Source organism: Vigna angularis, chromosome 7 (genome assembly GCF_016808095.1).
Source record: "Vigna angularis cultivar LongXiaoDou No.4 chromosome 7, ASM1680809v1, whole genome shotgun sequence".
Lineage (NCBI taxonomy): Eukaryota > Viridiplantae > Streptophyta > Magnoliopsida > Fabales > Fabaceae > Vigna > Vigna angularis.
In genome coordinates, this window is record NC_068976.1 from 3,199,391 (window position 1) to 3,223,945 (window position 24,555).

The window sequence follows — 24,555 nt, forward strand, 5'->3', positions numbered from 1 at the left end:
AGAGGCTATTACTTGGAATAGTTTCAAGGACAAGTTTTTGGAAAACTACTTCCCGACTAGCACCAAGATCAAAAGGGAGCAAGAGTTCTTGGCCTTGCGTTAAAGTGGGATGTCGGTGCAAGAGTACATCGACAATTTTGAGTACCTTATCCGTTTTTATAGTCAACACATGACGGAAGGGTGGAAGTGTCAAAGATTTGAGCAAGGTCTCAGGTATGACCTGAGGAGGATGATTGTACCTCTTGAAATCAAGAAGTTTCCAGCCTTAGTCGAGAAGACGAAAAAGGTGGAGTTACTGGAAATGAATCAGAATCGAGTTGAGAGGACTCAGAAGAACAAGTTTAATGGAGCGAAGCCAGGGAAGAAGCCCTATCAGCGACCTCAACCGCTTATGCCCGCAATCGTGAAATGTTTTGAATGCGGTGGTGCGCACTACAAGAGGGATTTCCCTAAGCTCTCTTGAGTGAAGGCTGAAAAGAAGAGGTGCTTTGGGTGTAATAAGCAAGGAATTTTGCTCATGTTTGTTCTGAGAAGAAGATAGCACATGCACAACAACAACCAAGTTCTTCAGGTGCAAAGCCCAAGAGAGTTGGAAGGGTTTTGGCTTTGACCGGTGAAGAGGCTGCAAAGCCAGCTAATCTCCTTCTTTAACACATGTCTTTTTTTTGGTAGATGTGTGCATGTATTGTTTGATTCCGGAGCTAAGCACTCCTTTGTTTCTTCTACTTTTAATCTCAGGTATGAATTGGTGGTTTCTACACCAACATCGGGTCAGATCTCAACCAGTTCAGTCTGTGTTGTATGCTCGATTGTAGTCGTCGAACGCAAGTTCAAAGTGAACTTGATCTCTTTACGTCTCCAAGGCTTAGATGTCATTCTAGGAATGGATTGGTTGACCGTCAATCACATTCTTCTTGACTGTGGACAACAACAGTTGGTTTTTCCAGACTCAGATGGTTTAGAGTTGATCTCAACCAAAGAAGTTCTAAAGGATGTTAGTGATGGGGCCATGTGTTTTGTGTTGGTGGCTCAAGAGAAGAAGAAGAGTTTTGAGGTTCAAACGACGGGTATCCTAGTAGTGGGAGAGTTTTTGGATGTCTTTCCAGATGAAATACCAGGGTTGCCACCAAGCAGAGAAGTGAAGTTCTCTATAGACTTGGTACCAGGAGTTGGACCAGTATCTATGGCTCCGTATAGGATGGCTCCAACAGAGCTAGCCGAGCTGAAGAGACAAATTGAGGAACTACTGGAGAAGAAGTTTATCAGGTCGAGTGTGTCACCATGGGGAGCTCCAGTCTTGTTAGCAAAGAAGAAATATGGTAGTTCAAGGTTGTGCATCGACTATCGATAGTTGAACAAGTTGACGATTAAGAACAAGTACCCACTACCAAGAATTGATGACTTGTTAGATCAATTGTGAGGAGCTAATGTGTTTTCAAAGATTGACCTAAGGTCTGGTTACCATCAGATCTTGGTCAAGCCAGAGGATAGTCAGAAGACGGCTTTCAGGTCACGTTATGGTCACTATAAGTATGTGGTGATTTTGTTCGGGGTGACCAATGCTCCTGCTACATTCATGGATTACATGAATAGAATATTTCGACCGTGGCTAGATAAATTTGTTGTTGTGTTCATAGACGACATTCTTATATATTCAAGGGATCATGAAGAGCATGTTGAGCATTTGAGGATTGTGTTGGAGACGCTTAGGAAGCCTCAATTGTTTGGAAAGTTATCTAAATGTGAATTTTGGTTAGAGGAAATATAGTTTCTTGGTCATGTGATTTCTGCTAAAGGAATTTTTGTAGATCCAACGAAGGTGGAGGTAGTGCTGAAGTGGGAACGTCCAAAGACGGTGTCAGAAATAAGAATTTTTATGGGCCTAGCTGGGTACTACAGGAGGTTCGTCGAAGGTTTCTCCAAGATAGTGGGTCCTTTGACACAGTTGCCTCGTAAGGAACAACCTTTTATATGGACCGACAAGTGTGAAACAAGTTTTGAGGAGATGAAGAAAAGGTTGACAAGTGCTCCAGTATTGGAAATTCCAGATATTTCCAAAGCTTTTGAAGTGTTTTGTGATGCTTCATACCATGGGCTCGGTTGTGTATTGATGCAGGAGAAGCGACCAATAGCTTATGCATCGAGATAGTTGAAGGTGCATGAAAGGAATTATCCATCACACGACATCAAGTTAGCGGCTGTGGTTTTCGCTTTGAAGACTTCGAGGCACTATCTATACAGATCACGTTTTCAAATCTTTAGTGATCACAAGAGTTTGAAGTATCTCTTCGATCAGAAGGAGCTGAACATGAGGTAGAGAAGGTGGATGAAGTACTTGAAGGACTTTGATTTTGAGTTGCAGTACCATCCAGGGAAGGCGAATGTTGTAGCCGATGCTTTGAGTAGGAAGCAAATGCTTATGTTAGCTTTGATGGTGAAGGAGTTTGAGTTAATAGAGAAGTTTAGAGATATGAACTTGGGTTTCCAGCTGAGCCAAGATCACCTTTGGTGTAATAATTTAAAGATCACAAATGACTTTTTGGGAAAGATCAAAGCGAGACAGAATGAAGACAAAAGTCTACAACATACAGTAAAGTTGTTGGGAACGGATCAAGCTAAGGACTTCAGTTTGGGAATAGATGGTATTCTTCATTTTCGAAATAGAGTTTGCATTTCAGTAAAGGATGAGTTGAAGAAAATGATTCTAGAAGAAGGACACAAGAGTCATCTTAGCATACATCCTGGTATTAAGATGTACAAGGACTTGAAAGAATCTTTATGATGGAGTGAGATGAAAAAGGATGTGGCAAAGTTTGTATCTTCTTGTTTGGTATGTCAAAAGGCTAAGATAGAACATCATAGGCCGGGTGGAATGTTACAACAGTTGGATATTCCCCAATGGAAATGGGACAACATCTTGATGGACTTTGTAACTCACTTATCGAGATCATCGAAGGGTCATAATTCCATTTGGGTGATAGTTGATCGTTTGACGAAAAGTGCTCACTTCTTGCCAATCAACCTGAGGATGTCAATGGAGAAGTTGGCAGAGTTGTACATTCAGGAAATAGTGAGATTGCATGGTGTACCAAATAACATTGTCTCAAATCAGGATCCAAGGTTTACCTCAAGGTTCTGGCAGAAATTGTAGGAGGCTTTGGGTTCGAGGTTGAGGAAGAGTTTAGCATATCATCCTCAAACGAATGGACAGACTGAAAGGACTATTCAGTCATCGGAAGATCTGTTGAGAACGTGTGTGTTGGATCACTTGGGAGGCTGGAGTGAAGTGTTGCCTTTAGTGGAGTTCACATACAACAATAGCTTTCATGCGAGCATTATAATGACACCGTATGAAGCATTGTATGGGAGAAGGTGCTGGACGGCTTTGTGCTGGTTTCAGGATGGAGAAACAGTTTTAGTGGGTCCCGAGTTGTTGCAGCAAACAACAGAAAAAGTCAAGTTGATACAAGAAAGGATTCGTGCAACACAAAGTAGGAAAAAATATTATGCAGACAAGAGGAGGAGACCTCTTGAGTTCAGCGAAGGAGATTGTGTGTTTCTACGTGTGACACCGGTTACCGACATAGGTAGGGCTATTAAATCAAGAAAGTTGTCACCAAAGTTTCTCGGTCCTTACAATATTCTTAGGAGGATTGGACCAGTAGCATATGAGGTAGCGTTACCACCACAGTTGGCGAACTTGCATGATGTGTTCCACGTGTCGCAGTTGAGGAAGTATGTCTCTAATCCGACTCATGTTTTGGAAACAGATGACATTCAAGTGTGTGAAGATCTTATTATCGAAGCGAGGCCAGTAAGGGTGTTAGAAGTTCAAACAAATAAGTTACGGGGAAAGGAAATTCGTACAGTGAAGGATCTTTGGAACGAGGAAACCCAAGAGACAACGTGGGAGCTAGAGGATTATATGATAAAAGAATACCCTTATTTGTTTGAGTAACAACTTAATTTTCAAGGACGAAATGTTTTGAAGTTGGGGTGAATGTAAGACCCATAAAAAAAATAAAAGTAATTTATATATGTTGTTGTAACATCCCAAAAATACAGTGTCAAAACCATATAATGGGAACATCACAAATTAATAATATTACAAATCAGTCTTACAAAAGAGAAGACGTACAATTATGGCCGAACGACCTTACATAATAACGAGAAAACTAAAAACTGCACCAAAGCTGAAACTAGGTCGAACGGTTTACAAAGGACCTATACCGAATGACCTACAAAAGAAGTAGCCCAAAAGATGATCGAACGGTCACTACAAAGAGACCTATAACTGACCGAATTCGGTCTTAACTTCTACCTCTATCAAATTTTCTTCTTCTTCCAGCACTTCTTCCAACAATGCTTCTCCTTCTGCTCACATCCACACGGATGATCATTGCACCATAAGGACACATACCGAACGTACAAAACGGACAAGACAGGAAAAATAGGGTAAGCTTATGTAATTCAATTTAATCATCAACATGTATTTCACACAATTCACATAAACAAGATCATTTCATTCACTCTTACATGCAAAGCCTAATACTAGACTCTGACTGTCCGGACTGTATGAATTCTGTGTAGCTACGACGTTCGTGCACCCGGGTGATGTAGTAATTGGGATACCCTCAACAGCTGTCACCCGAGGTTAGTCCTATTTGTCAAAATTAACCATAAGGACTAGGACCTCCTGCCATTCCCACTCATGACTTACCCTTTTCTACGTGAGAACGAGTAATCACGGAATATCAGGATGAACTGCTAGCTTAGCATGCCCACATTCATACTTTACCAAATTTCCAATATTCATTCATGAGCTATTCCTCCCTGGAACGCTCGTTCATAATCCAATTCATATCGTACACATCATATTTCATCATCTTTCATTAATAAGACCTCAATGAGATCCATTTGAATAAACGTCTCTGAAGATACCAAATGCCGAACGTTAACTTCGACTCTGAACAAGACCGAACGCTTGGAGTGAGACCAAAGGTCTCCAGTTCCAAGCGGATCAAAACCGAGAGAGAGAGAATCATTGGTTTAAGAAAGGGAGTGATTAATATAATATTTCTTGAGGACGATTAGAACCAAACGTTTATATACTAAGTGAGCCAATTGGATGAACTGACTCACGAGTTCGACCGAACACCAACAAGCCTAGGCCGAGTACTAAAACTCTAGGCCGGAACCAATTTAGACAGACACTGAGGGATATCAAATAAGGGTACATAACTGGATCTGGTGAAGAGACCGAACGTCAATATATATACTTAACTTTTGAATGAGTTGAACATCAAGAAAATCAGAATGCTAGTCAAAGACCAAACACTCTTATTATGAAGTTAGCTTACGGAAACTAGAACGAGTACTTGGTGTAAGACCAAACACTTGCTTAGTACGAGCACTTGGTATAAGACCAAGCACTACTAAACTTCTAGAGAAAAAGGGTTGATGAATGTAATAGATACCATTTTAAGTAGTGTTTAAGAACAAACGAAAATATACAAATACATATAGATATACTTGAGTTTATAACCGAATACCAAGGAACGAGTACCCTTGGCCGAACGCTCATGCACAGTATTACAAAACGAAGACGCTCGTCCTCAACTAGGATTCTTCCCAAATGAAAGAATTCAATTCCAACCAAGTTCACTAGAAAAACCGAGCGGTCAAGGACCGTTCAGTGACGAACGTACACTTTCATAGGGAAATTTCATACTAGAATTCTTTATATCAATTCATTTCTCAACATCTATTTTCATAAAATCAAACATCCATATCATAGTAAATAATCATACTTCATATAGTCAAAACATATCAACAATCATACTTCATATACATTCAGTAACTCAACAAACATGCATTCATTAAAAACGAACGTAGAAACTAACATACAATCAAATTATATAAGCTTCCCTTACCTCGACACGTAGACGAACGCTCAAATGAAGCAGAATAAAACTTCCCTCTACCACAGAACTAACGTTCGATGATCACGTTGTTAGGGATACTGAACTACAGAGAAAAACCAGAAACACTCAGACTACTACCACCCACTCAGACGACCAGAACCAAAGAGTTGCATGCAAGACGTAACCAAACATACTAGAGAAAAAGAGACTCACCAGCTCAGAATCATAAACCAATCGGTTTACATGGAAGATCTTGACATCAGGAGTGCTTCAAGGGTGCCTGAGTGGTGATCGGAGAAGAGAAAAGGTGAGATTTTGTAGAGAGAAGGAAGAGCTTTTAGAGAGAAGGAGGAGAAAATGAAGTTTCAGAAATCAGAGAGGAAGATGGTTGCATGCAGAGAATTGCGTAAACTTTTGAAACTCATATTTTACTTCTACCAACCAAAACCGAACGTCCAATTCCTTGCAGCCACCTATTTTCTACTCTCTGAAATTCTAACTCTCTTCTCGACACTTGGCTTCCACTAAAAAGGGTTTTGGGGTGCGTTTTTAATGAGGTCTGACAATTGTGGTTTTGAATAATTATTTATGGTGTGTATCAGTATGTAGAAGGTATGATGAAAGTTGTTAAAAAAAATGAAATTGATTTAAATGTTATGAAATTCAAAATATAAGTATTAGTCAAGGGACTTTGCATGCTAAATAAATCATGCATGTGTAAACAAACAACTTTAAGAAAAAATAAATAATAAAATAAAATATGTTAGTAATGATTAATCAAAAATGGACATTTAACTTTTTGAAATGCACATCCAACTTGGCAATCAATGTACATTAGCTAGAAAACAAACATAAAACTATGCTTGAAAATGATACATGAAAAAAATAGAAACATATGGGACCTATGACCAAAATTTTCAAAGCTAGGATTGTCTATAAGTTTGAAATGATACTGAAAGCCTCAATACGGGAGTGAGAAGAAAGAAAAGGCTCAAATAAAATTTTAGTTTATAAGAATAGGAGATTTGTTTTCTAGAAGTATAGAAGAGTGAGGATAAGCAAAGGAGGAGGAAGCTTGAGATTTAAAGCACCAAGAGTTGGAAATCTTGATTGGAAAAGAGGTACGGGAACTAATCCTTTCTTATATATGATATTTATACATGTTATGATCATGAATATGAGCTATGAACATTTTAAAATTTTGGTAATGGTAGCTATCTATTCATTTGTGTAAATTTAGTTTTCATGATTATAATTTTATTATTTTCGAGTTACTGTGGTAAAACCTTCCTTTAATTTTTTTTTTTACCGTTGGATTTAGCTAAACTTTTAATATATGAATCCTAAGATCTATTTCTTCACTTTAACCGTTCGGATCATTAATTAGAAGTCTGTACTTGGAGAAATAAATTCTGCATGTTTAAGTAAATAAATTGCCCTATAATTCTGTTACTGAGTCCTCTCGGTAAAATATAGATTCTAACCTATTTAACCGTTAGGTCAACCTCAATATTTGATATATGATTCTTAGGATATGTTACTACACTTTGACTGATCGGATTTGTAATTGAAAGTCTATGGTTTGACAAAATTAATTTCGAAAGTTTAAAAAATTCTGATGAACACTGTATTTCTGTTCTTAAGTTATCATGGTAAAAGCTTCAAATCTATTTCATTTACCGTTAGATTGAGCCCAAACGTTAGTATGTAGTTTATAAGACATATTAAGTTATCTTAACCGTTCTGATTTGTAACTAGATGTTTGTGATTAGAGAGGAATTCATTCCGCATTTTGAGTATAATCGAAAACCACTTAAATTTATATCCTTATGTTACCTCGATAAACCCTCAATATCTACCTAGTTAGCCATTAGATTAACTTGAAAGTTTAATATGTAGTTCCTAACACATAGTGAATTACTTTGACCGTTCAGATTTTAAATCGGAGCTACAGATTTAGAGATATTAGTTTTGTATCTTCCTAGGGATCTCAATATTACTTAATTTTTGTTTTTGGGTCATTTATACAAAAATTATGATTTCCTCCTTATTAACCGTTTGATCACACTGAAAAGTTTACCATATGATCTAAACATGTTGTTAATTAGTTTGATTGGTTCAAATCTTTAATTAATGATATGTGTAAAAAGTAATCTTTCCATGAAATAGTAAAAGTTATTTGTATTGGGTAAAATCTTGAGTAATTATATTCTTAAATTGTATGTGTAGTTGTATTTTGAGGATTGGAAGATGAGTAATATAATATATTCTATATTAGAAATTAAATTATATTGAACATTAGTGAGTTTGTAATCATTATTTGAGATAAATCATGCACTATAAATCAGTTGATGGTAAATTTGGATGGGTAGTATAGACATTCTTGCCATAATTGTAAATCCGAACATTATTTATTTATTTTCCTATGACTTTGGTAAGTCAGGAGGGGAGAGGTTCGAAGCCGGACACTACTTTGGTAAGTAGGTGGGAGGATGAGAGGTTAATGTGACATAAAACCGTACTGCTTTGGTAAGTATGCGGAATGTCCCATGCTATGCTACTTTGGTAAGTAGATAATATCACTTTGTTGTGCTACTTTGATAAGTAGACAATATTACCTTGTTGTGCTACTTTGCCAAGTAGACAATATCACCTTGTTGTACTACTTTGGTAAGTATATAAAAATCACATGGTTAGATTACTTTGGTAAGTAGTCAGTATCACATGGTTATGCTACTTTGGTAAGTAGACAGAAGGATTGTTGACTACTTTGCTTTGGTAAGTAGGCAGGTTAATAATATGTTGTATTGACTCTAGTAAATGGACTAATGATTTTGACTTGAGAAATATTATATAGTATCAATGTAATAGTCTGTTCTTAAGTATGTTGGAGATGCATGGACTGATTGCCACACTTGTGATATTAGTAAGATTGTGGATGATGTATATTTCTTGATTTGGTTAGCTCACCCTACTGTTTGTGTTTGTGTATGTGAGTGCAATGATCGTATAATGTGTGATATTATACGGGAGCAGAAACTATTTCAGATGAATTAACAGATGGTTCTGGGCTTGTTAAGAAGATGAGAGATCTGTTGGGAAAAAAAAGAGACATAGGGAATTTCAAAATAATTATATGTTTGAATTTCCGAACTTTATTAAATATTAAATTTCAGAAATTTATGAACTGTGTGGAATTTTATTTTCGGAAGACTTGTGTTGTAATAAAGAACTTAATATTTTGTTGGTGTTGAAATTTGTCAAAAATAATAATTATATATATATATATATATATATATATATATATATATATATATATATATATATATATATATACTGTGGAACATAAATCGTAACGCCTAATTTGGGGTGTTACATAATAGTCATTAGGTAAGTCAACTTGTCAGAGGAGACATTCTTTTTCAGTACTTTGCTTGAAGTAGGATGTACGTTCCTCTTAGATATGGCTTCAAGTGAAGAAAATTCTGTGAATATCTCATTTGTCTCTAACGTCCATTTTTTATATTTGATTTGTAGCTCTGTGGATGTGTGTAGAATAACTATTCTGCAAAGAGTAGAGTAAATTGTGCATGTAGTAGATATGTCTTTTCTTATCACTTTTGTTGTTTTTGAACATTGAGCAATTAATGTCATTTAATGCTTGCTCAGAACAACAAAGTGCTTTTTGATTTCCTTCTGTTAGTTAGCTTTTATCAATTAAGCTCTTTTCTAAAGAGACCAAGCGTTGTATAAGGACTTCATCATTGGACAAAGTATTGTTTAAGCTCATGGTATCGTTTAGTCAAGTAAATGCTTCTTTTGGTTTTGTCTCTTTTTAAACAAATAACATTTAGTTTATAAAAGCTTTTCTTTTTGTATTTTAATGATTAAGGTCTTTTAACGTGTTTTGTTAGAGACATCGTCTCAGCTGTTTTGTCTCCGAGAGTTATGTTGAATACCTCTTTCAAGTATGATAAACATCAAGCGTTTTACTTCAATTCTCTTAGACGCTTTAGGCACCATAGCATTTAGCCATGGGTTTGGGTGTTTTAGCCTAGATGTTTTTCTATTACCTAAAATCCTAAGTTCTTTCCTAAGCTTTTCTACGTTGTGGATTCTAGTTCTAAGTCTTTATGTAAGTTTTCTATGTTTGGGGATTCTAGTTATAGGTCTTGTGTTTTCACCTTAAGTTGTTTTCAAATTATTATCTCATTTTAATGTTATTTGATTAAACTTAAAAACATGAGAGCATTTTAGGCACATAGACAATTTTGTCTTAATAGATAAGTGCTTCCTTTTGCCTTGTGCGCATGGAAGGGTTATGCAGGTATTGTGCCTTCCTTGTGTGGGGGTAAAGGTGTCTTTCCTGTCCTTGTGTGGCAGGATTACATGTTCCTTAGCTAGAATGCAAGACTACTCGATCGTATCTGTATGGGGAATTTACAGATAGAGCTGTAGGAGTGGCTATAGTTGGTGAGGTAGGGTACAAGAGTGTGACTGATTCTTTCCACTATGGTGTTATGGTACGGTGATGCTCATGGTGTTGTTCATGACTAGGATAGTCATGATGGTGGTGTATCAATGATGATGATCATGGTATTTGAGATACTTTAGGTGATGCTATGTTGATATTTGTGTTACTATATTGGTTATAGTAAGTAGTTAGCATAAGCGCTAATGAGTAGATAGACCAAGGGTCTATGTGTGAGATGTTAGTGATAACATCAATGGTTAAAGATCAAGGATTGAGGATCGAGTAATTCATTGTGTTTGAATTGATATGTTAGAGGATTATGAATCCTATTGTTATTACTATTATGTATGGGGTGTTTGATTATTGTTGATATAATCAATATGTTTATATCTTATTATTATGATTGTTTTATCGGTAGCTTACCCTGTACATGTTTGTGTTTGTGTGTTGTGAATGATATTATCGATGATGATCGTATAATGTGTTATACGTGAGCAGATGTTGTAGATGATGCTAAAACATGATAGATTCGAGAGATGACGAGGAACATACTTGAGATTTTTATTTAAAGTTGCTTACCAATGTTTGAGTTGTTGTGTATGAAAAAAAAAGAGACAGAAAGATGTTATGTTATTCGATCTTAATATTGAACGCACAACAAGGAAACTCAACCGCAAAAGCAAAAGGTGAAAGTAGCTTTTGAAGTAAGAATTGCAGCCACAAATAAAGGTTGTAACTTTACACATTGATTTGGACATTCATTATTCTATTCAAATGACTACAAGAAACAATAGAGGAAGATTGTTGGAAGATTACATCAACAACATGATCCACACCACTTCTCAAGCAATGTCAGACTTAGTAAAGACATGGAGATGAAGCTTACATTACTCTCTCAAATAAATAAAAAAACAGTTTGCTAGATTAGATCAAGAAGATCCTTTCAACCATTTGGCCATGTTCTATGACATGTGTAGATTTCTTTTCTAAAAATAATAAAAGTAAAGGTGATTTTAAAAATATATATACCAAAAGATTCATATTATATATATATGATTATATTATACATTAATCATGTCTATAAAATGTTTTAATAATATTTGATTAAAAAATTAAAAAAAGTAACTTTTTTTTTAAATTCGAAACCGAGAAAATCAGTTTAAATTGGACACACAAATATTTATCCCAAATTAAAATATTAAGAACATAAAAAGAAACATGTTTGCCCTCTTTTTTCGTTTTTACTTCATGAATTTCTTATTTTCATTGATGCCTTGCATTATTTCTTCCTGTCACAAAGTCCTTCTAATATTTTTCAACTAAATACCAAAACTCGGTATATTATTGATTAATACTTTGTCTAAATATGAATAGAACAACCATCATACATCATAGGTACACATCTCTTAAGAAGATGTTATTCACATTACTGAAATCGTTAATAGATTTCAAAATTTTGTTGTGGAATATTGCAAAATTGAGCACAACATAAAAATCCTACATAATCTATGAAAAGTAAGAGAATCCTAAAAAGAAAATGCAGGTATCCTTATCAAGAACAAGGACTAAGTACACAAGATTTGATGAAAGAAAATAAAAGGAAAAAGGAATATGTTACAAATGTAAGAGACATTTAGATACACCAAAGTCTGATTATCTCATAATCTCAAACTACAAATGGATTAAATCCAAGAAAAGTCAAAGAAATAAATCACTTATTTGAAAATATTGATTCTAATAATAACTCTAATGGATGAAAACAATGCTAAGTTTTTTTAATCATAAAAATTCAAGAACAAGATTGAAAGATATGCGAGAAAGAAATTAAAAATATTGTTCCAAATAAGATATAATTCTTCCATTTCCAACAATTGAAAGAATACTTAACATAAACAAATATGAAGTAACTACACATAATTTTAAATATATATTTAAACATTACCATAGAAAAATAGATAGTAACAAAATATTGAATATACATATATACAATCATTATTTGACAAAATTCGGAAAAATCTAAAAATAATTAATTATAAGATCATCTAAAATATAATAGTATTAGTATTATTATATTTTATTGATATTATTTTGTTTAATAGTAAAAATACAGTCTTAAATTTAAGATCTTTTATATAAGAAACTTGCGATGCATTTTTTATTTTATAAAATCTAACTTAAACATAAGAATCTCATTATAACTCGGATTTTCTTAAATAAGATTTAAAATAACATATTCTAATTTGTATGGCAAAAAAATAATATTATGATATGAAAAGTAATACATCCAGTCTCTTTAAAGAATATATTTAAAAAAAATTAATTAGAAAGTCAATAGCTCGTGTGATAGTGATTGTTATTGTCAATAAATGGTTTTCTCCACGAGATTTGGACTTTTGAAGAGTGAATAGAAAAACGTATTTCATATCACACCCACTCACCAATTTCATACCAGACCAACTATTTTGATTTTTCTTCCTATTGTTAGGTGGGTTACATTAAAGTTTATTTTGAATAATTGATGCTGAAATTTTATACTTTTCGTATAAGAGTTTGTTACATGACAACATAAAATATTAATTAATACTCGCATAGATTTTAATGAATATTTGATAAATATAATTTCTTTTGTTTACTGCTGAGAACTATATTATATGCATACGGTAGGATAATTAAAATAACCTCGCAAATTAAAATTAGGAATATACTCACGAGGTGTGATTATTTGAATATAAACAAGTGCGTTCTTTTAATAAATCTGAATTTAATTTATTTATATTTTAATTTTTAATATTTTAGTTTGAGTTTATGATTATTTTTTAAAATTATATAGTTGAATTGGAATTAAATTATTTTTTATAATGCATAATAATTTCAATAGAAAATATTATAGTATTATTACTTTTTATAAAATAGAAGTGTTATTATGATAAAATGTTTTTAAAAGAAAAGAGAATTAAAAAAAAATACTTTTAGGAAGAAATACAGTTGAATAGTTTAAGAAATAAAAAAATTATAATAAATCTTATTTGAATTTAATCAATTATTATAATTATTTAAGACATTTATAAACAATATTTATATATAATAAAAACTTAAATATTTCATTTGTAATAATATAAAATAATAATTAAATGATGGAGATAATAAAATAATTATTGTATTGATACGTAAGATTAGTTATATTTTTTTTATCTTAACATGATCACATAAAATATTATGGTCTGAAATTATATTATATTGATATTTTTGTCATATTCTTATTTTTTTTTAATATATAAATGTAGTTATGCTTTAAGAAGAATTTATTTGGAAATCTGGAATATCCATATTTTAGAAGATTTGCAAAATCTTTTTATATTTATTTGTGTTTATTGCTACATTTTCTATAAGAATGATGATTGTAAGTGGGAATAAAGAAAATATGCTAAGTCATATTAAAGGTACGGTATATTGTAATATATATATATATATATATATATATATATATATATATATATATATATATATATATATATATATATAATTATAGTATATTTTTTAATCATAAAAAATTTCTTAATTATTTTAATTATCTATAAATTTTCAATCAACAACTTTTAGAAAGATTTGATAATGTTTTATTATCTTAATACAGACTACCAACTCATTCATTAGAAATTATGTTTACTATTTATATGATTTCTTTACACTTATATTTTTTTTAATATATAATATACACTTATTTAAATTTGAAAATTTTAATATAAACTTAATTAAAATATAGACTTTTGAAATATCAGGAGTTTTATAGTTATTTATAAAATATGAGTAGTTATATAATAAATTCTATATTTATTAAATGTTTGACAATACAGAATTAATGAGAAACTCATTTGAAATTTCATGAAGAATTCTTCCTTTCTAAATATAGATTGAATGCAGACTTAAATGGTTAAACGAATGTATAATGTAATAACTCTCTTGAATTGTTTTTTATTTGATATTTTTTATTTTCTTTAAAATTTAAAATGTTCTTATACTTAATATTGCAACTATAATTAACCATGCTACCATATAATGTAAAATCGATGCAATTAATAACAGTATTAGATAAGGACAAGAAAAAAAATATAAAAAAATATAAAAAAAATATTAATTTATCTTCACAAAAAGAGATAAATCAGTTTTTTAATTATCTAATTATGTTAATCCACAAAAAATTTCAAGTTTTACAAGCCCTTAAGAAAAACAAGAAAGCACACAATACAATCTAAAATCTTATATCTTATAAGATATACAACATCATTTGTGAAAAAATTGAATCCAAATTAAATTAAGAATAAAAGAAAGAATGACGACTTTAATGTAAGATTATCAATCTTAATATAATGATTTTAGATGAATAACTCTACAAAGATGTTTTCAATAATATAAAACTTTTATTCAAATGTTTTTCAAAATTACAAGTATTCTTGTTAATTAAATTTGAATTGTTCCACATTTAAGAAAAAAAATTACAAAGAATATAGTTTTAACCAAATAAAAGTCATTTTAGTATGTTAAAACAAAGCCAAATGAAATTTCAAACTAAAAGGAGATTTTCATACATTAAATTGCTTAATTAGTTTTAGTCTAATCATTCAAGAATTTAATATTTCTTTATTTTTTTTTCTGTTGAGGAATAAATTTGTTGAAAGTGGACTGTAAAAATGGTTAAAAAAACTTAAAATTAAAGACAAATTAAAGAATTTGTTTTTACATCAAACTCTAAATTTTGTTAAGAATTTATTATAAGGAGTGTAGGAATATTTTGACGAGGGAATATAAAATTCAGTCAATTCAGTGTTGCTAAATTCCTTTCCTCGACCATCAATTTCTTAAATTCCGTAACAACCTACTCAACGGCAACAATTAAATATTAATTATATATTATTTTATTTACCAACCTCGTTTCTCTCTCTTCCTCCTAATTCCAAATAAGGTAAAATTCCATTTCCTTCATTCATCTTCTACAGCAGAAACAATCCCCTTTGTTTCTTCTCCCTTCCCCAAATCGAAATTTGCAAAGCACTTTCATCGTCTTCTTCCTCTTCCGTTAAAATTCCAATTCCACACACTCACGCGTGACACGTCACCGACCTTCACTCTGCTGCTTCCAGCTACTTATGCCTCCTCTCCCACTCCCATACTCGTTTTTTCCCGCTAACCTCACCCGCGTCGCCCTCATCGCCCAGCCAGAGAGAGATCCCTACCGCGATCGCTCGCTCTCACACCGTCCATGCGCCCCCGCGCGCGTTCCCTCGCATTCGCTGGATAAATGCGTGTCACTATCGATCTAGGGTTTCGGAGCCTGGTCCTCGTCGTGGTGGTCTGCCTCTTCTTGCCGGCGATCAGCTTCGTGCTCCGTCGCAGGTTGCGGCGCACGGAGGCCAGGGCGGAGGAGATCAAGCGGCTGCTTGTTCTCGCCGAGGAGGAGACCGTTAGGGCCGAGACCGAGGCTTCGTATTACCGGTACGAGGTCGTTTCGCTCCCGAAGAACAAAGTATGCGCCGTGTGTTTCTCTCCCACCACTACACGTTGCGCTAGGTGCAAAGCGGTTCACTACTGGTACGCTCTCGATTTTAATTTCTTCTATACGGTTAATTATACTTATTTATTTTTTAATTTTTCTCTTTGCTGGCCATTTTTGCTGTGCTGAGTTGCTTAATTTTTCTCTTTCTGTAGGTGTATATGTAGCTAATTAGCCGTTAGGATTATGAGGGGATAGACCCAAATTTAGGTGCTCATATTCTGCAAATTGGAAATAGAAGAAAAAAACTGAACTCGTGTCTCTTTCTGCTTTTAAATACTGTGACTGCTGTGTTTTGTGTTGAATATGGATAATTATTTTTTGAATTATTTTTTTTTTTGCCGTAATTCGTTACTTGCACGGGGTTCGCTATTGATTTCGTGGTCCTTTAGGGTTGTTTTTGTGGAGTGGGTTCCGTGTTGGGCGTGTGGCCTATGATATGCTTAGTTTGCTTGTAAGCCGCAAAGGAAAGACATGCAAATTCTGTTGCTTCGTCCTTGAACATGTTAAACGATCACGAGATCAATTGTTTGTAGCTTTCTACAAAATGAAGGTTTGTTGTCTGTGAAAATAAAGAATCGTGTAAGTTTGGGTATGAACATAAAACCGAACTTGAACACTCTTGTGGAAACTAAATTGCGTGTTTGGTGTCCAACCTGAAATATACATATTGCATGTCTCATCGTCATATAAAGGAGCAGCTACTCTTTGTAGCTTTTAGAATTAATAAGAAAATTGCAAGTCTGTAGTAAATCTGAACCAAACATGTGTTATATTAAATGTTTTTCTGAAAGTTTAGGGAATGAAATTTTATAGCCGGAAGTTATGCATTCACGTTTTAAAGACCTTCTTTAGGTTCTTGGATTTTTGTGTTCTTGCACAGTTTTTTGAGTGATTTAACTGACATGACAGAGTCCAATCAACGTTACAAAGTTTTCTGATTCATTGTTTCTCCTCTGCATATTTCTGTCTTCTTACTTTTAAAGAAAATTATTTGGTCAATATTGCTGACTTTTATTTTTCATGTGTTTTAGTTCTGGAAAGTGCCAAATTGTTCATTGGCGTCAAGGTCACAAAGAAGAATGCCATCCTGCCATCGCAACTTGCCAGACTGATGACTTGGTTAGTGATCTTGGAAAGAACGTGGCAGATCCTGATGCTCGCAGAATCCATGAACAGAGTTCTCAGACTGAAAGCACAAAGTATGCAACAGCATTTGAGAATCCCTTGTTGTCTGAAAAGAGCCGTTCTAATATTTCACGAGCAAATGATGATAGTGCAAGAGATGACTCTCTTCAAGAGGGAAATGTTACAGGCTCTAATTCTGAATTATCCAGTAATTCATTTTCTGGATTCTCAGCGTCCACTGGTGCCAGTGAATCATCTGATGATTCTTCTGTCTGTGAGAGTGTCATCTCAAATGAACACGAGAGATCTGAGGGACATATGTTTTTGAATCACGCCCATGACACTTCTGATACCACTTCAAGTCATAGCAACAATGATGAATCCATTCCATTATCACCTAAGTTTGTTAGTTTGGTCGATTCAGTAGATGATTATCCAGAAATGCATAAATTATATCAAGTTACACCTGGTTCGGGAAAAGAAGAGAGTAAGCTCACATCATCAGATGGCAGTTCTGGTTTGCGTATGTGGAAAAAATCAACAATTGAGCCTTCCACAGTGTCTTCTGGATTCTGGAATGAAACACTTGATTCAACAAGGTTAAAAGATGACTCTAATAGTGACCATCGTCCATCCCAGGGTGATTCTTCTCCAAAGTCAGTTGAGAACAATATGCCAGGATCATCATCTTCAGAGAAAAATGTAGTTGATTCTTCAGGTTGTGCCGATGCTGTGAGCGTCCATAATTTTCAAACACTTGGTTCTAGGGTATCAAATCATGTTATCAACCCTAGTAGCACCTTGGAGTTAGCTGAAAGTAGACGTCAATCATGTGCATTTGCTGATACAAAATGTGGGAATAAAGGCATCCAGTCTGGAACTGGTACTTCATCTAGGGTTGTTGGCTCTCCAAAGTCTAAGAATGACCTAGAAACATCTGTCCTGAAAGCTTCTGATCAGTTTAGAGGATCAAAATCATCTAAACCTTTCCCATTAGCATTTGGGAGTAATATCACTGGAAAATATAGTGACAAGGTTACTACTGAAGAAGTCTTTTTACTTTCTTCTGTGCCAATAGGAGCTAGTATCTGACATTCTCCTCTAATTTGTTGCAGGGTCATTTTCCATATGATTTGTTTGTCAAACTTTTTAACTTGAACAGAGTGCAGTTGCAACCATTTGGTCTTGTAAACTGTGGAAACAGGTAATTTGAAATTATTTGTGTGCACTATTTATGATATTTTTATTAAATAATTTAATAGTGTGGGTGCTTTATGCTGTTCCTTTCCATGTTGGTAATTGATTGATCTAAATTGTTAGTTTCTTGTATTTTCTTATAGAATTTCTTATAGAATCGACCACTTACCACCTGTAGAAGTGGATTTACTTCTTTTTCCTAAATGTACTGTCATTTTGCAGCTGTTATGCTAATGCTGTACTCCAGTGCTTGGCTTTTACACCACCCCTGACTGCTTATTTACTTCAAGGACTTCATTCTAAATCATGTATGTATGCAATCTTAGTTTCATATTGGAATCATCATGCACTTGAATACTGTGTTAATGTTCCTGGGGTTAATATTTAATTTAATTCCAGGTGCAAATAAAAAGTGGTGTTTCATCTGTGAGTTTGAAAGTTTGATTTTGAAGTCAAAAGACACAAAATCTCCCATCTCACCTGTGGGCTTACTCTCTCAACTACAGAATATTGGGAGTCAACTTGGTAATGGAAGAGAAGAAGATGCACATGAGTTTCTAAGGTATTATATTGAATCAGTGTAATTTGATATTTTATAATTCTTGTAATACATTTCACTTCAATTTAATAAGTCGCGTAACATTTAACAAGGCTTGCTGTTGAGACAATGCAATCTGTTTGCCTTATGGATTCTGGGGATAAAATATCAGACTCATTAAAAGAGGAAACCAATTTAATGGGCCTAACTTTTGGAGGATATCTTCAATCAAAGGTAAATCTTTTTTCTATCTGAAAAAATTGCAATTATCTGTAGTTGTTTTTATAACTTCCCCAATTATGGGTATAATACAGTGTTGGGTTGTTTTTTAAATACTTAGAGCTATTATTCTTGCCGTCATTTGCTGATGGAAGTAAGATGCGCAATGATGTAAAGCTGACAATCTATTGGCAGGTAAAATGCATGAAGTGTGGAGGGAAATCTGAGCGTCAAGAAAGGATGATGGATCTGACTGTTGAGATAGATGGGGAGATAGCAACCCTGGAGGATGCCCTTCGACAGTTTACAACTGCTGAGACTCTGGATGGGGAAAACAAGTACAACTGTGTCAGGTTGGTTTCAAATATTATCATTGCTTGCTGTTGCTTTCAATATTATAGAACTCAACAGGCCCAAAGAATATGTTGGTGGTGGATACCATATTGAAGTTAGATGATATTTGCCTCTTTTAGTTTATTATTTTCATTCAAGAAAAATAGAGGTAGTGGAATGCTTACAATATTATATAACTAAACAACCTCGAAGAGTATGTTAGTGCATACCGTTTTGAAGTTAGGTGATATTTGCCTCTCTTTTAGCTTAATATTTCCATTCGAGAAAAATAGAGGTAGTGGAACTTGAAGTTTTTGTTTTTTGTTTGTACTGATAATAGCAAGGCATTGTTGTATAAGGTGTGTTGTAAGCACTCATAGTGTATTATCCATTCAAGAAAATTAGAGGTAGTGTAATTTGAATTTTTTTTTTACTGATAATAGCAACGTATTGGTGTGTGAGGGTTTTTTGTAACTACTCATTGTGTGAAAACTATGAACATTATCTGCGAAAGAGTTGAGATATTGAGGGATTTTAGGGTTGGTTTGCATTAATATTAATCTGGGGTTTTAAGAACAAACTTCTAAATATCTCTCCAGTAAATGTGTGAGCATGACTTTGAATTGGATCTTGCAGTTTATATATTAAATTGAAGGAGATAATATTTCATACTTAGGATCTGTAACCTTGAGCAGGGAGCTACAATAGAGGTTTGAAGACATCCCTTGTTTACTAGTTATAAGAGGAGGGTAACACCTGAAAATTAAACTCATACTTTTCTCAATATTTTAACTCTTTTGGATGAGTTCCTGACTTTGTACTACCTTTTATAAATTACATGGAAGCTAATGAAATATGAAAGAGAACATAATTTTTTTAGGAGAATAAGTGAAATTGATTTGTATAACCTCGTATTAGTTTTTGAGAAATCTAGTATCTCTATTAAGGGCTTCAACATTTTCATTACGTGGTATGTGTTATGCTAAACTTTATGAGATTTAGAAGGGTATGCCTGGTCTTTGTTGGGAAATTTGAATAATGCTAAACAATTAAATTAGAAATTCAACCAATTGCCTGTGTTTTCTTTTTGTCATTTATTTGATTAAGTAATTGGTTGAATTTCTAATGAGAACTTACTCACAGTTTTTCTTTTATTTGTTAATAATTGGTTTCATTTTGTATATAAAAATATTAAAGTAGTGAAATTATTATCTAATGAGATATTATAAAAATTAGGTTGTATTGTTGTAATTGTTATTATTAAAGTAACTGTATCATATGTCCGTTTGGACTCGTTCCTCTAGGCCGAGCTCTCTAGACTGAGCTTTTCCATGCCAAGCTCTCCAGGTCGAGCTCTTCCATGCTGAACTCACCAATCCAGGCCGAGCTCCACCTATCGAGCTCTCCTAGGCTGAGTTCCTCTAGGCCGAGCTTTCTAGGCCGGGCTCCCTTCTAACCGAGCTCTTCAGGCTGAGCTCCTCCAAGCCGAGCTCTCCTAGGTCGAGCTCCTCAAGGCTGAGCTCCTCCAAGCCAAGCTCCCCTAGGTTGAGCTCACCTAGGCTAAGCTCACCTAGGCTAAGCTCACCTAGGCCAAATTCCTCCAAGCCCAGCTATCCAGGTTGAGCTCCTCTAGTCGAGCTCTCGAGGCTGAGATATCCAGGCCGAGCTCTCCATGAAGGCTGAGCTCTCCATCAAGGCCGAGCTCTTCATAAAGGCTGAGCTTTCCTTCAAGGTTGAGCTCTCCATCAAGGCCGTGCTCTTCCTCCAGGCCGAGCTCCTCGAGGTTTGGTAATGTACTCAAACCTCACATGACTGCATACGCTCACAGAATGAAACAACTCTGCTTTTTTCAGTCTACCTGTCTAATGAAATGAAAATCTTGTTTTATTTTATGGTCACCACCATGTTCAGGATTCATTGCCCAAAAGAGCATTGCTTTCTTGTTTATCTTCTTTTCCCTCTAGTGTTCTGTTGGCCAAAAATTGTCACGCTGTTTGTTCTGTTGTTTTTTTTAAAACTTCATGTGTTAAGTGAGGTCATCTTTGTCACACTGTTTGTAGTACATTATTGTTTGAGTTTTATATCTTTTCCTTTCTAAGCTTTTGTAACTAAAATAGTTTCCTTTTCTATGTTAAACAGGTGTAAGTCTTACGAGAACGCCAAGAAGAGGATGACAGTTTTGGAGGCACCTAATGTTCTTACAATTGCATTAAAGAGATTTAAGGTATTTTTGTGTTAAATTTAAGTTGAAGGTTTTGCCACCTGTCTTGTATGAAGATTATATTTGCTGTTTTGCAGTCAGGAAAATTTGGGAAGCTCAATAAACCTATCCAGTTTCCTGAAATACTTGACTTGGCACCTTTTATAAGTGGGACTAGTGATTTGGCTATATACAGGCTATATGGGGTAGTTGTTCACCTGGATACTATGAATACTACTTTTTCGGGTCACTATGTATGCTATGTGAAGAATTTTCAAAGCAGGTGGTTCAAGGTCGATGATAGCGTGGTATGTCAAGTTTCCATTTATTTGAATTTCTGAGAGCATATTTGTATGGTTCTTATATATATTGTGGATTTATGCTTTCCCTTACCCATTGGTTATCATAAGCTGAAATTGCCATCTGTAGTTTGTTATAAGCAATATTTGAATAAAGTTTGAAGTACATAATCTTAGTGTATTTATATGATCTGTTTAAAAACAACACATTATCCGTGATTCTATTATTTATATTGAAAACAAATTTGTGTCAAAAATACAATTGTATTGCTTATTTTGAAAACTAATCTTGTACTTGCATTGTGTTTGTGGATTTAAGATACAGAGTCTATTTTTGATCTATTTTCCACTGCAGATGTAGCTTAGAACTCATTTAATCATCAAATCATACTTGTCTTGTAGGTGACATCTGTTGAATTGGAAAGCGTCTTGGCAAAAGGAGCATACATGCTTTTCTATGCAAGGTAACCCTTCTGATTATGGATTTATTTTTTGGTTGATATCTTATTGGTCACCGTCTTAGATTTCTTTTAATTATATCATATTTCATGCTTCCCTGACTCTCTGAACCTCCTGGTAGGTGCTCACCTAGGGCCCCTAGATTAATCAGGAACAGTATAGTATCTTCAGATTTAAAATGGAAACTCAATGGAAAAACTGCCGTAGTGAAGGGACGACTATCTACTGTTTCTGGTGCTGGAGTTAATTTGACTTCTGTAGATGGTTCACCTTCCTTTGATGCTATCTATTCAAAGTTTCTCCGCCAGAGAAGGATTTTGGAAGAAGATTCATCAAGTGATAATTCATCCCTTATAAGCAGCAATTCTGACGAAGGTTCTTGCAGTACAGATAGCACGAGTGATTCAACCAGTACGGATGACTTTGCTGATTATATTTTTGGTGATTTGGGACGCGGCTCAGGCGGCACGTTTAGAAATTCAGACTCAAAGATTTCCCCTTCATTGTCGTCTTCTCCCCACTCTAGATATTTTCCCTCTTGTGATATTTGACCCACATGATTCAGTTTTGCTGCATTCAACTGGGTTCCAACCACCTCCCCCAAGTTCAAAGGTGGAGATAGATGGTGTTTTGTACAGGAACAGGCTTGGTAGATAGTTAAAGGAATGGTGGAGGTGTTTGCCCTTTTTGATCCTGACAATAGAGCATAGGAATAGGAAGTTAGATACAAGTGGTAGGACTAGCGTTAGTTTTAGGGATACTGACTCTGTACAGGGAGCAGGATAGAAATTGTGGTGTATCATGCTTGTATAAAGTCAAGTTATACAAAGGTTGGGATGCCCTGAACCGTAACCGTAAATAATAATATATTTGTAGGTTAGGCTGCTCTCATTCTCACCAAGTCCCAAATCATTTAATTGTTTCTACACATAATGATTACTGTCATATTTTTCTATTTCTTCTGTAAATCAAAAACATTTGAGATATTCAGTAACAAACGATATACTGCTTATGTTTCTTTGCCCAAAAGCAAATAGGGCGATACTGTCTCAATATTTTATTTTAAATCTTGAATGTGATTGGAACGTGACTTTAAAAAAAGAAAAATCCTAATATTGATTATACTTTTAGAACTTGTACTACCAACCAAACAAGCTCTATAATGTGCTTAAAAATCTAATTCTTAATTAAGAATTAATGCTATTTGAAGAGATTAAAAGAATTAGCTTAGTTATAAAACATAGTTACTTTTTGGTTGATTGAACAAGACTAAATACTCAAACTTGTATTTAAAGAAAACGTAGATGCAGTACGTTCTATAATTATTTTGCGAGTTAACTAATAAGCTCTTTACCTAGTTTAAAAAGCTCGGATGTATGTTATGGAATGTGTTTTTCTTAAAGAATGCTAAGAAAAGTTGGACGGAGGGTCTATTATAGTTCAAATATATTTCATTTTGTAAGATCAGCTTTGATGTTTAACAAAGTTGAATTAATCTGTAAATTCTTGGTGTTATAGAACTTTTATATAGGTTATTATAATTCAAAAGTTCTTTAAATTATAATATGTAAGTAGTTAAACAAAACATAGGTGAGATTTTTTCATGTGATTTCAAGTATCTACTGGTTTGAGGTTTTTTCTTGTCTTGGGCTGGGATGCTCCAATCTGATAAGTTTCGTACATTTTTGGGATGCACTTTTGGACTGTTATTTTTTATTTGAGAGATAAATTTGAGAGAGATAAGTTTCCCTTCACCACCCTAACTGCTACCTACAGCTCTTCAAAAATTTTTTAATTATAAAATTACCTTTTTTAGTTTAACCATTTATCTTTTTACTTTCATATGAGAACCCTAATTCACTACCTCTTATTTTTCCTCACAGCCACCCAGACCCATCCCCCCAACTCTCACTCTCTTTCTTTCTCTCCATCTCCATATCCGTTTATTCCCCTGCATTCTCTATATCCGTGTGGAATTCATTACTTTTTTCTTCTTCATTTTGATCTCTTTGGTTGTGTTGGTGGTGCGGTGGTGTTGCGGTGGTGTTGCGGTGGTAGTGCGGTGGTGGTGCTTTGTCCTTTAACGGATGTCAATATCTGTCCACAGATGTTGACATCCGTTTAAGAATACAACACATATTCACATATGTTACGGTGTTCTTATATATTCAAACTTTGCACATATCTCTCACCATTATACCTTCTTGCACCAAGCTTCCTCTAATCAATAGTAATG

At 34.2% G+C, this 24,555-nt stretch overlaps 1 protein-coding gene across 2 annotated transcripts; it reads left to right on the forward strand.

The window, feature by feature from the left end:
• The first annotated feature begins 15,337 nt into the window (after nt 1-15,337).
• LOC108338259 (ubiquitin carboxyl-terminal hydrolase 16) lies at nt 15,338-23,216 on the forward strand. Of its 2 annotated transcripts, XM_017575033.2 has the most exons (11): nt 15,341-15,984; nt 16,981-18,109; nt 18,190-18,278; nt 18,494-18,579; nt 18,671-18,833; nt 18,923-19,043; nt 19,224-19,381; nt 21,501-21,585; nt 21,660-21,869; nt 22,263-22,324; nt 22,441-23,216. In XM_017575033.2, exons 1-11 carry the CDS (start codon nt 15,695-15,697, stop codon nt 22,868-22,870), a joined length of 2,823 nt encoding a protein of 940 aa, XP_017430522.1. In that variant the 5' UTR covers nt 15,341-15,694; the 3' UTR covers nt 22,871-23,216. The 2 variants fall into 2 exon arrangements, with proteins under 2 accessions (XP_052736116.1, XP_017430522.1); XM_052880156.1 differs by lacking the exon at nt 21,660-21,869 and having other exon boundaries at nt 15,338-15,984.
• The last annotated feature ends 1,339 nt before the right edge of the window (nt 23,217-24,555 follow it).